General features: G+C 41.6%; 1 protein-coding gene across 4 annotated transcripts in view; it reads right to left on the minus strand.

Annotated features, from left to right (window-relative positions):
- Positions 1 to 1,519: 1,519 nt before the first annotated feature.
- The window catches only part of LOC307032413 (nuclear factor 1 B-type), a 52,872-nt gene continuing 41,134 nt past the window's right edge, over positions 1,520 to 13,257 (minus strand). The window contains exons 5-10 of one of the 4 annotated variants that reach the window (XM_079670368.1): positions 12,355 to 12,475; positions 11,105 to 11,226; positions 7,853 to 7,987; positions 7,357 to 7,541; positions 5,120 to 5,255; positions 1,520 to 4,448 (exon numbers count right to left, since the gene is read on the minus strand). In XM_079670368.1, the coding sequence (XP_079526494.1) occupies positions 4,195 to 4,448; positions 5,120 to 5,255; positions 7,357 to 7,541; positions 7,853 to 7,987; positions 11,105 to 11,226; positions 12,355 to 12,475 (953 nt within the window). In that variant the 3' untranslated portion in view covers positions 1,520 to 4,194. Of the gene's footprint in view, positions 4,449 to 5,119; positions 5,256 to 7,356; positions 7,542 to 7,852; positions 7,988 to 10,521; positions 10,666 to 11,104; positions 11,227 to 12,354; positions 12,476 to 13,257 lie in introns of those variants that run through there. The other 3 variants (XM_079670369.1, XM_079670370.1, XM_079670371.1) reach the window with 3 other exon arrangements.

The raw sequence follows: 13,257 nt of genomic DNA on the forward strand, positions 1-13,257 counted from the left end.
CACACACACACACACACACACACACACACACATGCACGCTCACACTACCACCCTCACCCCCACTTTTAAGACATGCCAACCTTACATACAGATTACAAATTACTGCAACAAAAAAGCCACACACAAACTGTGTCTCCTTTGCATGCATTATGCGAGCGCACATGTCGGCAATCCAGCTGAGAGCTATCTCTGCCAATACCCAGCTAACCTTGCCCTGTGGTCAACACATTCATTTAGTAATGCATCGTGGGTAAAACTGCACTGTTAGCACTCTGCGAGCAGTGGCAGACGTTCTGCAGAGGCTCTTAAGAGAGATTTAATCAGAGACGCAGACGCTGAATATTCAGAACCATTTGCAGCGGTCAAGAAGCACCTCGATGAACATCAGGAGAAGATGATGGCCTCCTACTTACACCGTACTTAAATACACTGATGTGTTTTTGTTATGTGCCTTGATTTCTTATGGAAATCATGCAAAGTATTGGCAAGAAACAGATGATTTTAGGGGTGAGTCTGAAAAGCCTTTCAAGGATGTAGTAATTCGGGCTAGATCTAACACTTTAGAATTAAAGATACATCTGCATTGATTGATGGGTCTATAACACGATTCAATATGAGTCCAAGTTTTTGATATTGGCCCTGATTTTGTTCTTGTACTAATTTAAAGGAATAGCAAGAACGGGCAATTTCAGGGGTGAATCTTCAAAACATCTGAAGAATTTTATAACTTTGGCTGCAAAGTTTTTTTCTTTATAGATAATCTGCTGATTATTTTCTACATTAAATTTGTCTATAAAATGTCAGAAAATAATAAAAAAATGTCCCTTCCAGTTATTCAAAATCCAAGGTGATGTCTGTATGTGTTGTTTTTTTTGTCTCAACGATATTCCCTTCAATGTGATATCATCAGGAAAAAGCAGGAGGTTTCCACATTTGAGGCTAAAAAATGAATTTCACAAAAAATGTTGATGAAAAATGCCTCTAACAGTTATCAAAATACTCTCATTAACCCCTTTACAGGTTCAATAGCCGTTTAATTAAACTGAATGGGAAACAATGCATGTTGTTGTGTGTTGTCTCTGTATTCAGGGAGCGTTGGAGACTAACCCCCGCGCTCCGCAGCCTGACAAAAGCTGGGAGAGAATGTGCGGCGGGGCCAGACGCTCGGTGCCACCGCTCCTCCAGGGGCTCGCCATCTGTCCGCTGGCACCGGCACATCACAGTGGCACGGCCAGCGAGGGGAGCGGGGGACGGAGCCGGGGAACGTTAGCAAACAGATGCGGGCAGATTGTGGATTAGGATCCTTCCTTAGATAATACCAAATGACATCTGATCACAGATCTTTCCCTGCGGAATGCTCCACGCTGGCATTCCCTCGAGGGGTTAACCAAGGCGAGGGATGAATGGAGGGTTTCACACACTCACTGCCTGGGAACCATGGAGCAGGTGTGGGAGCGTGCGGTGGTGTTGTTTTGTTTTATTCTTGAAGCCTACTGTGTGTGTGTGTGTGTGTGTGTGTGTGTGTGTGTGTGTGTGTGTGTGTGTGTGTGTGTGTGTGTGTGTGTGTGTGTGTGTGTGTGTGTGTGTGTGTGTGTGTGTGTGTGTGTGTGTGTGTGTGTGTGTGTGTGTGTGTGTGACAGTGTGTTTCCAGAGACTTCTGTTTTAGTGGTGTCACATTTTAAAATAGGCACTGCTCTGAAAAGGGTTTTAAACTTTACGACAAAGTATTAAATGACTATTAAGATTAATTTATAGTAATTAAATAATATGAGTGTTATTCATTAATACGGCAACAAACAATAATTTGTTATTATTGATTTTTCTGCTTATTATTTAGATGAATAGTTTGGTCTATAAAATGTTAAAAAATTATTTAAAAAATCTATAAATCAATAGGAGTTTCTCATAATTAATGACTATAAATGTCTTGCTTTGTCAGTTAAAATCTGAAAATAAACACTTGTTTATGATATAAATCAGGGAAGTATATATATGACATTTTTGTTGCTATATTTTCAAAAGATTACCAAAACAATAAAGAGTGTCTACCTATGGATTCCGACTACTCATTGCTGATATGTAGTGGCAGTTTGAGCCAGGATCATGGGATATTAATTGTTTGTTATTTTATTCAAACAATGTGTGTTCCAAAAAAAGATCAGAGCCAGATGCATTGCAAGTCATGGCAGCTATCGTTCATACAGACGGAATGCAACTTTACAGAACTTTAACCCTCCGTATGTGTTCAACGCCTTTTCCTTTCCTAGCGACCAGCGGTTGCGGCTAAACAACCCAAAGTGTGGGTAAGCCTCACAGATCCCACACAGTAAACTCCCGTCAGCAGAAGAGCCGGTGAGAGAGTGCTGGTGCTGAGGCTGTTTGGTCCTGAGGGACTTGGCTCGGTCCGCTCCGCTCTGCAGGGCCAGATCTCAGGCCGTTAAATCACACCACAGAAAACAACAACAACTGTGACAAGCAGAAGCATGATGAATCAATGAGAGGACTGTTTAGAGTCCCTTAAGCCGACCGGATCATTTATTCATCTGGATATAGCATGTCATTACTCTCATTTTGAGCCACCGTCTTTCCCAATGTCCAAAGATATCTTTACGTACGTTGTGTCCTGACGCAAATTACAAGTATGTGTTATTAGATTATCATCCTGTACTTTGCAGAAGGGTACTTCTATCTGTGTCTGCTAGCCCTCTGATCTTGGCTCACACTGCTTCTGTTTTGTGCACCACTTTGTGCCTCACTCCAAAAAAGTAGAAGGTCTCCAAGACAAACTGCACAACATCAGCCGAGTGTAACTCTTCCTCCTCTTCCCTAGCGAAATAAAAGCGTCCCATTAATCCTGACAACCATCCACCGATATTCTTTTTGAGGCCTTCTCTGATTTTGAGAAAAAACGGGGAGCAGGAAGGCAGAAAGAGAAACATAAAGACAGAGAGGAGTGAGGAAACAGAGGCCAGCTTTGTCATTTTGACTTAACATGAAAAAAAAGGCGAGCTGAGGAGAAACCCAGAGATCATTATGTAGCCGCGTGCAGATGCATTCAATTAGTTGTGGTTGGAAAAGCCTTGGCCTGAGACCAACACTTTCAATAAGACGGGGGAGGGGGGGGAGAGAGAGCACTCTCTCCCGTCCGACAACACCGCAACACTCTTAACCCTCGCAGACACACACACTCTCACACACACACACACACACACGGGGTGACCACATCTGCCCTAAGGCCCCTGCTGGGGCAACCACGAGACGCCAACACTAAATATTCAGCTGTGTACCGTGGATGACTGTGCTGATTACATGTGGTATGTGTGTGTGTTTCTTAAGTGTGAAGGAAATAGAGCTGAGCACATTGCTCTCCCAAAGACACCCACATGTCCCATCCATCTGCAGCTGCACCAATGACGGTCGATTTCCTGACTTTCTTTAAACAAATGAAGGAAATAGATTCCTTTTTTTTAATCCTTCAATGCAGGATTTCAACTCTAACACACACTTTGTAATAAACATTTACGAGAAAGTGTTGTTGTCTTTAGATGTGTGGATCTCTGACATGATGTGAACTGCTTACAGAGTGCATTTTTCAATACAAATTGCGATATGAACTAGTCCTATTCAGCTAACAGATACACTTAGGTTATTGAATTGTGGGTCATTTAAGGCTTCTTCGAAATAAAACTGCATTAGAAAATGTTATTAATACTTAGATATATCTAGCAATACAATTATGTTTTTATATATTTTACTTTTACTTTCTATGACACCCATGTCTTTAAAGCATTAAAAACATACAATTCATTTGTTTTAATCTGTTTACAGCAGTGTATAATTACAGTTTTAAGCACTTCTAAATACAATACAATTATCTTAATTGTATTATAAAAACAGTATAATGTTTTAAAGCCAAAAGAAAGCAATTTAGCGAGCAGCAGTTATGAATTACTAGATAAAATGCCTCATATGAATGTGTAATTATTGTTCTAAGACATTATGGGTATTTATGAGTGTGTTCATCTCAAATGATGGAGTTTTAAGCAGATGTTTGGTACTTTTATAATGCTCTATAGCATGTCATAGAAAGTTTGATTGCTGCTACAACATGCTTTTGTTTGATGACCTAACGCTATGAATGCTTTTCTGAAAAACGTTTTGATCCTAGTGTTGAATTCTCTGCTTAACCTTAGCCTATCTAACGAGATAGTCGAATGCTTCCAAAAAATCCCATTCAGAGTGCGACAGGCTTTTGCAGGGGGCAACACGTCTGATGTGGGGGGAGACGGGGACAGATAATGAGGGGATAAGAGGAGCAGGTGAGTGCTGGAGGGAGGGGGTTCTCACCTGTTGCTGGTGGAGGAAGGCGGGGTCTCTGGGGCTCAGGCCGACGAACCGGTTAGCCGTCGGGGTGCCAGGGGCTGAGTAGCCTGGGTAACATGCCATCACAAAAAACACAAATACACGCTTGCATTACAATTAGCGTTTCAGGAATTCATCCACAGTGACTTAGCGCCAGTCATCTGTCAACACTATAAACACACAAGGGTACACAGTGCAGGTGGGGGTGCACAGTGCAGGTGGGGGTGCACAGGGTTTAAGTTTGGGACATTTAGTCACTTAGATATTCGGTCAACAAGTGAGGGATGATCTCTGACAATTATTATTTAGCTATTATTTAAATGTGTTTTCATAGATGTTTTGCAGATGCATTTTACACTGTGGACGTTTTCACTTCAGAATATCACCTATAATAAAAGACCAACAAAACACATCTTAAAAAATGTTGATCTCTAGTCACCTACCTTTGTATAATGTTGGCACTTTTAGGGTACAACATTTCAATTGTTACTATTAATTGCAAAAATGTATTTATTATTTATTTGACCAGTTGTTCATATTTACTTTGATTTGAATGTTTTTTTGTTGTGGGACCCCAAAAAGATGATTCCCTTCAAAACATTCTTTTTAGTAGATGGAACAGCAGATTATGCATATTTAAGGACTGTATTGGAATTCAAGCATGTTCCTAACCATGAGAACAATTATAAAATCAAACATTTTCCAAATTGTCATGACTTGTATGAACCCTGTGCACACATGTATTGTCGGTAGTCACCTTCTGTTGACGTGGTGATGGGCTTAGTGTCCGACATGGAGAGGGAGACGGGTCTGACTGCACCGTGGTGCGGGGAGGGGGCCAGGACCGGGGTGAAGTGTCCCGGGACTTTCCCCACCTGACCGCTGCTGTTAGGCTGCAGGGGGGGGGGAAGAGAAAAAACAAAACACATTTCAGCAAAAACCCAGATTTTTTTCTTTCAGACTTAAGAGAGGTTAATGCCAAACATGTGTGGAAGGGTTCGATCCACATCTGGAGGTTATCTGCTTTTGTTTTTGTTTGGTATAAATATATCGGCAAATATTAATATCAGCCAGAAACTGAAATCGTTTTAACAGGAAACATACATTTTAAGCAAAAACTAAAAAAAGTGCATTTGTTTTTTCCGCCACTAAAACCCCATGTGAAGACAGGCAAACTGACTGTGACTCATGTTTACAAGCTCGTGTTGGCTTGTAAATGTGCAGTTGGGCAGATCTCAATTAAAAAAAACAAGAATGCAACAAACTGCACTTTTCCAAAACGGTTAGCACTAAACAAACTTGTCCTTTTTCATAGAGGGGGGGTTTGACTCCTCCTGACTGTTGTGTCTGCTCTCAAATCAACGACAAAAGGTGCGTGCACCGCTTTTACACTTAGCGCTCCTTCCGAAGAAAATATGTTTTACATCTAGTCGTTGCGTTGTCACAGTTATTACAAAAACTTCGGGGGGCGTGAGCAACAATAGATCCTCAGTCACTGACGATGGATTTCCTACATGATTTCAAACAATGATTTTAATGGCGCTCATAAATGGAATTTAGGAGGTGTCGGGCATGAAAAGAGAGCGCGCGCTTCAGAGCTACAATGGCGTGAATGTGCAAGTATATATATGGAGAGAAAAGGGAAGAAAGGAAGCTAGTGGGAGCTACTCTTTCAGACGGCTGGAGACTGTCTGGGGCGTTCATTTCAGGGCCGCCCCGGGTTCAAAACTCAAACAGGCCTTTCTGCAGGAGAATTGTGTCCACAGGGTTCCCTTGGATGTGAATAGAATGTTTAATTAGAGTGTAATATAATCTGCGTTAAAGCAAGCATAAAAACATCCTGGCACTCGTCCATGGGATTATAAGCGCTGTGTTATTTGCTGAGCCTCCCCCCCTCCCTCCCTCCCACCCCAACTGGTCTTCCCTACTGAAACCAACCTCACTATCCCCCCCTCCCCTCCAGCACCCCAGCAGAGGGCCAGTTAATTCTGCACAAGAGCCGGGCCCCGGCAACGGCAAATATTTACAACCTTTATCATTCCCCGCGGTTTTTCTCTCGAGTAACAGCCCCCACCCGCTCCGCTCCCCCCCACCCCCCCCCCCCCCCCCCCAGCCCTGTAACCCGCTCCCTGCTCTGGAGATGGAGCCGTCTAAGAGGCCTTTGTTTACAGTGAGAACAGCGGGGATATAAAACTCACATAAATATCACACGGCTCTCTCATCTACAGAGACGCCTGCTCTCTCTCTCCACACTGCGACCAGTGTTTGTGAGAGAATTCATAAAGGGCCCTAAGCTATTTGATTTACTATAATGTCCAGATACACTTTTGTGCGTCACGTGAGAATGCAATAGTTTGGTTGACTTTTTTTTATGGAGACATCAAGTGTACTGTAACCTTTTTCCTGAGCGTTATATCAAGCAGAATATATATAAATGCTTCTCTGTCACATGAAGTGCTCCGCAAAGGTCACTTTGGGGTTGCCTGCAAAATGGAAAGTGGTTTAATTTAACTATGATTGAATTATTCTAATTAGTTATGATGGCTATTGTAATTATAGGTTACTGACCAATATTATTTCCCCACATGCAGCCAAGTGCTCAATAAATGGACAAATATTATCAAATTTAGGTCAGCTTAAGGGATTAAAATGTCTCATTTGGGGTTTATAATCATCATTTTTTAGATTTTCTGCCCGAGACAAAGCTGTTTTTTTTTTGTTGAAACACCTCATTTTAATGACATAATGAATGACCAGGAGCATGTTTCAGAAAACAGGATGATGTGTCTGTACTTGCAAACAGTGCAATGAGGCAGTAATGAAATAATGACACATGCATGCTGTAATTTCTCTCAGTTCAGATGGGAACCGAGCCCAACGAGATAACAAAGGACGACTCGAGGCCAGGAAACGCTTGCCAAAGACTTCTGGACTACACACTGGCTTCACACTCACAACAACAACAACAAGGAATAAAAAGAAAAAAGGACTGACCTGGTTGCTCTGCGGGCTGGACGGGTCGTATGACGGCACGTAGCTCTTCAGGGGATCGGAGGGGTTGAGGTGGGGCGGGTAGCGGATGGTGGTGTGCGAGAAGTAGGGCGATGGCGCCGGGGGCAGGATCGCCGAGGCCGAGAACTGCAGGGGCGAGTGTGGGGGGGGGCTCCTTGTCGATATAACTGCAAGAGAGGGAGATCCAGTGTGTGAGATGGAGCTAAGACAAAGCATTGATCTGAGAAGGTCAATGAACATAGATTATACCCGCAGCGCTGGAGGAAAGAAATCACTGAAAACTGAATTTAATTAAATATATTATGTCAACAGATTTCACATAACTGTATTAGGTTAGATGAAAACAGTAAGATTCGTACTAAATAGTCGGTTCAACTTAATATTATTGCTTTCAACCAACCTAATACAGTTGTGTGAAATGTGTTGACACAATATATTGAATTAAAGTTCAGGTTTTCAGGAGTCAGCAGGAACTCACCACTGTGTCCTACACCTGTGAGGCCAGGGTGATGAGGCTGAGGGAAAGTGCTGAGTCGTGGCGAGGAGTCCTGCGGGGAGGTGGGGCTGAACAGCGGCTTCTCTGGCTTCTTCATGGTGGGAGAGGACATGTCTGCTGGTGGGAAACACACACGAGGACGCGCACAAACACATGAATGCACACTCAAGGTCGCAAAATCTGGCTTATTTATTATTCAAATTCAAGGTGTTTGATCCTTTCTGGAGCAATTCGCAAAGGACAAGATGAGAGAAACTTCTGTGTTGTGTCTCACATTAAAAAATAAATAGAATGACTTTACTGGTGCACTAAGAGAAACATATTTTGTGTGTTGCTGGGAATTAATCAAAATGTCCCTGGAGTTACGTGTCAAAAAGTGAATTCAGGTTAATATCAAGCAGAAATGACAAGGAATTAGTGTAACCAATGGTATATTTTGAAAATGACAAACTCCACAAACAGTCAAAATCTGTCATTATCTCGGAAATCCTTAGAAATCGCTGGACATCCCCAAGAAATATGAGTCCTGTGGAAACGGGGCGTTTGTCACGTCTAAGCAGACAATTAAATCCAGAGATCTGATGCTCAGTAAAGCAGCCGGTCGCTCAAATAAGATTTAGTATATTTCGCAATCCTGTACAGAACATTACACTGAAACATCTGCTCGCCTCGGCCTTACACGGTTTCTGACAAGCTACTGCGATTCCCCGTGAACAATTCCAAATACATGATATATAATATTGGTTTAGCTCTACAGACTGAAAGAATGCACACAAACTCTTTAAATGTTGCTTATTGCTGCTGCTCCTCACTTTCATGAGCAATACGCTGCTGTCACAGATGTGCGGTTTTCAATTTTCTGTGGTGAGACTCGGCGTCTGAGGAGAACGTGATAACAAATAGATGCTGCTTCTTTTAGGAACATTCATCAAGAGCTTTTCTGCTCTGTCACAGATTCCTGGGGTGTATAACTTTCAAATCATCCATCTTTTTCCTCCCCGAAAGAAGTCAAATAAACCCTATTTCTGAGGCATTGTTAACCGCTCTCTCCTCCCGAAAACAGGGAAGGAACCACCCGAGTGACGGGAAGAGTCTCTCATCTCCAGAGAAAGGTGGCAGGAATTCTGGGGGATTTCCCACTCTGAGGTTGGAAGAGGATACAAGCTTAAGTGCTTTCATTTTTGTGTCAGAGGGAGAAATACCTCCCGAAGATTGATATCACTGCTCAATGTTTCCGTGTATAAAAAGGAACTATTTTCTGCGGTGGAGGTGTTCAGCTATTTTCTCTCTGTTGTGCTAATTAAATCCTTCAAGGACTGCTCTGCCTCAGGAAATTAAACCGGTCGATTAATAACCAGAAATTAAACACTTTAAATAAAAAATGTTTAAACTTTCAATGATTCATTTCATTTTAAATGTGTACCTAGAAATCCACGAGAGAAACTAGTCCTTCCTCCCGAACGATCACCATGTGAGAGAAGTGACCACTTGGCGCTTGGAGGAGGCCTCATATGGGTTTAATATCGCCCCACTTCTCATTTATTCTCTCTTGACAGAATAATGGCTGTCTTTGGAGAGTTTCCTACCCACTGCTTTCCCTTTCTCCTCGCCCCAGAGCGTCTAAGTTTACACAGAGCGATACACACAGGCCTTGTGCTGCATTTTTATGTGCCCACAATGGGCTGCGGTTCCAACGCAGCGATATGTGAATCAGCTGGTGTTTTCCTCTCAGCCTTCCTACTTATTACATTACAATTTAAAAGGATTGTAAGATAAATGTGGTAGAATATTTTAATTCTTACATTGGTGAAATTGAGTGTGGTTAGCAGAGTGTGGAGAGAGGTCAGCAGAGAGTGGGAATGATCCGGAAACACGGGACAGTGAGGCCTTAATTAAAAGGGTGATGGGCTCTGCTCTGCACCAGGAGACGACGTAATGAGACATGCGAGCCGTCCCGCGAGGGTCTCTCTCTCACATGCAGGACGGCTTGTTTTCTCTGCATCTCTACCTTTTCTCAAATCTAGTAAGCCCCGTGTGTGAGCTCATTAGATGAGCTTTATTTCTTATTCCCTTCTCACTAGTCTTCACAGTTGGCGTCAAAACTTCCCTGATGGGGAATTTCTCTCAAGTTCAGCCAAGATGTGTATCATGACTTCCTGATGAGACGTCACCTGACACGTTCGCCCTGAAGAGCTCTGCATCAGGCTTATAAATAGGGATTTCTCTAAAAAAGCACATGGTGTTCAAGGGATTTGTATAAAGAAATCTGTTTTTACTCAGGCAACAATAGCAATATTAAAGTACAAAAGTAATGGCCGCAAAATATAGTTGAAGTGCAAAAAGCTAAAGTACTTTTTGTGCTTGGTAGTCCATTTGAGAATGATGTATATTAAATGACTGGGTTATGATTATTAATGCATTGTCTGTAACAGCTGGGAGAGTTCAAGCTCATTTTAATAACATGATATACAGCAGGTTGGTATTTTAACCTATAATTACATGTTAATGTTTATTAATATACTTTATTAGCTATAAATCTGAAAGTTAAAAGTAACTAAAGCTTTCAAATAAGTGGAGAAAAAAGTTCAATGGCAATATGTACTTGAGTACTTATACTTCATGATTTCTCTGTATTCCGCCACTGTATGAAAGTCAAACTTTTTCTGTAAAGTTGATCAGTTTTAAAATAACCAGGGGTTACTCTTCAGACACATGTTGTATTTCAGCTGGAACAGTCTGTTCTCGGGACGGACCGTGTGTTGTGGGATCCAATGTTTCCTTTGTGTGAGCGACAGCTGCGAGAGAATACAGATTTACATTCAGACAGCGGTTCAAATGGGTTTAAACATTTATACGAGTGCTGAAGCCTGGGGCTATCTCTGTCATGGCATGTATTTTAAGAGAGTTGAGCGGGTTCATGTGCAGATAAACCAGATGCAGTTCATCCGCAGAGGAAGGGGTGGCGGCATTGATGTACAGTAGCCCATGACAAGGCCAAGAGCTAAAGACAGTTCAGCGGCCGTTAAAAGACGAGGTGTTCTCTTTGATCAAATCTATTTGCATGTGTTGATGGTGAAGCAGATAATGCGTTCCTATCCCTCATTAATATCTGTCAACATGCTGCTGTGCGAAAGGGCTCTGAATGTTTGTGTTACTGTATGAATGGGATGCAGCCTGTCGAAACTCCCTTAAGTAAATAAATGAGCTTAAACGTAAAAAAAAATAAAAGTTCACCTCCGTCTCTGTCGTGCCAGTTGGCCCGACTGCTGGCTGGAGAGCTGGGTGATGAGTAGAAGTCGGGTCCCGTCGGGCTCGTGTCCATGTTCTCATCCATGTTCACCGTTTTGGGCCTTTTGCTGTGAGACAAGGAGGAGTTGATATTTCAGCATTGCCTTCATTGTTTCAAGATTGCAAGATGGCGTCTAATACAAATCATACATTATAACAGAAACAAACCATGACTGATGAAAAGTGCTGCTTACTGTCTTTGTGTGGGCATACTCATCTATGTGTGTAAATATAAAACTTTGTACAGTATAAATATACTGCTACTTAGTTTTTTTATCATGGTGTAATCATGTGCTATTTCTTTTTTACTTACTTTGTTTTTTATTATTAATAATGTCTCCCTACTTTGTTGTTTTTTAAATATGTAAGTCTATTCTCTTAACTTAATCTGCACTATTTTTCAGCTGTTGTAATTATGTAAAGCAATAAAGGATTTCTGAATCTGAAAATAAGTAAAACTGTGAAGCCCAAGATGTGTTCAGGTTTTTACAGGTGGTCCCTGATTTGTTGACAACACACGCTAAAAATAAATGTGACCAGATTGGGGGATTTTCAGCACAGCTTTAGGATGGATTATCAGTAATGACGAGCTTTGTGTTGACTAAATGTTAGCTTTGTCATAGTTTGAATGTTTTTCTTATATTTGTTCTGGAAAATGATGGAATAATTCAGTACTTGTGATTTGCAACAACACTGTCACTGACTGATGAGTTTATATGTTTAGTGTGTCCAATGCTGTGTTGGTTGTAGAATACAATGGTAATTAAACATGCATTTATAAAGCACCCCCAGTCTTTGTGACATTAAAGCACTTTTAAATAATACAAATCAGCATTAGCCCAATCACACACATTCATTAATAGTCCGAGGCTACAATATAAAAAGGTACAGTCTGTTCAGGGTAGCACACTATAAGGAGACATTTGAAGATAACTTTTACAATTTTCTGGCATTTGACTGCAGGGACTGGGAATCGAACCACAGACCATCAGATAAGAGGACAATCATGTTACCCCTGAGCCAAAGCTGCCTAATAGAATACTTTATTGCTTGTTTATAATGAATAAGACAGAATAAAAGATAACAAATAAATTGGAAACTGGTCGTTTCCCACTGTAGCTGTAATAAACACTGCTATGAGTTATTATGGGAGATTTTCCTCCTAACTTTTAAAAAGCTTTGCTGCTGTGACTGACCTGCCGGGCGGGGAGGACAGGGAGCGGTGCAGCCCCACGCTGGAGTTCAGGTCGTGGTAGTAGGGCTGGCTGGGCATGTCGGTCATGGAGAAGTTCACCGCAGCGCCGTGGATGATGGGCACTGCAGAGGACAAAGAGGGACAGTTAGTATGTAATCACTGCGGAGGAGGACTTCTGTGTCAGCACTGTTGTCTTTACTTTGCATCTAGAGACGCACAATTAATTGCACAATTAATTGCACAACGGCTTGACTGACTGTTATTGACGCTCTGTGTTTAGAGGCAATGTATCAAATTAAGCTCTCCCGATTTCACATTTAACTGTCTGACCATCACGAGCGTTTCTGCTGAGCTCTCCGATTCACAAGTCACCGCGTCCACGAGCAGGAGGGACATCTTCTATCCAAAGTTTTCTGTCACTGCAGCTGTCCTTGGCTTGATAGCATCTTATTCAACCATCTCTTCTAAGAGTTTTCAGACCGATCAATGGTTTGGTTGACAGATCTGAGTGTCTCCACAAAGACTCATGCAAAAGCAACATTTTAAATATTGTGTTAAGTACTAATATGCTTATACATTTCTTAGAATTTGGCTATTTAAAATAAAATAAAACATAAACACGTGATATATGTTACATTACATTGATTAGCTGTAAGCTATTAGATTAATCGCCTGTTTAACAGATACATTAAAAAAGTAAAAAGATTGTCCGCTTTCTTTACACCTCTGACAGTAAACTGAATATGTTTGTGAACAAAACAAGACATTTAAGGCTGCATCTTGGGTTTTGGGAAACACTGATTGACATTTTTCACCACCATCATTTTTCTGACATTCTAAAGATCAAACAACTAACCGATTAATCTAGAAAATAATGAAATGATCATTAGATGCGGTTTAAATC

Source organism: Notothenia rossii (genome assembly GCF_949606895.1).
Source record: "Notothenia rossii genome assembly, chromosome: 3".
NCBI lineage: Eukaryota > Metazoa > Chordata > Actinopteri > Perciformes > Nototheniidae > Notothenia > Notothenia rossii.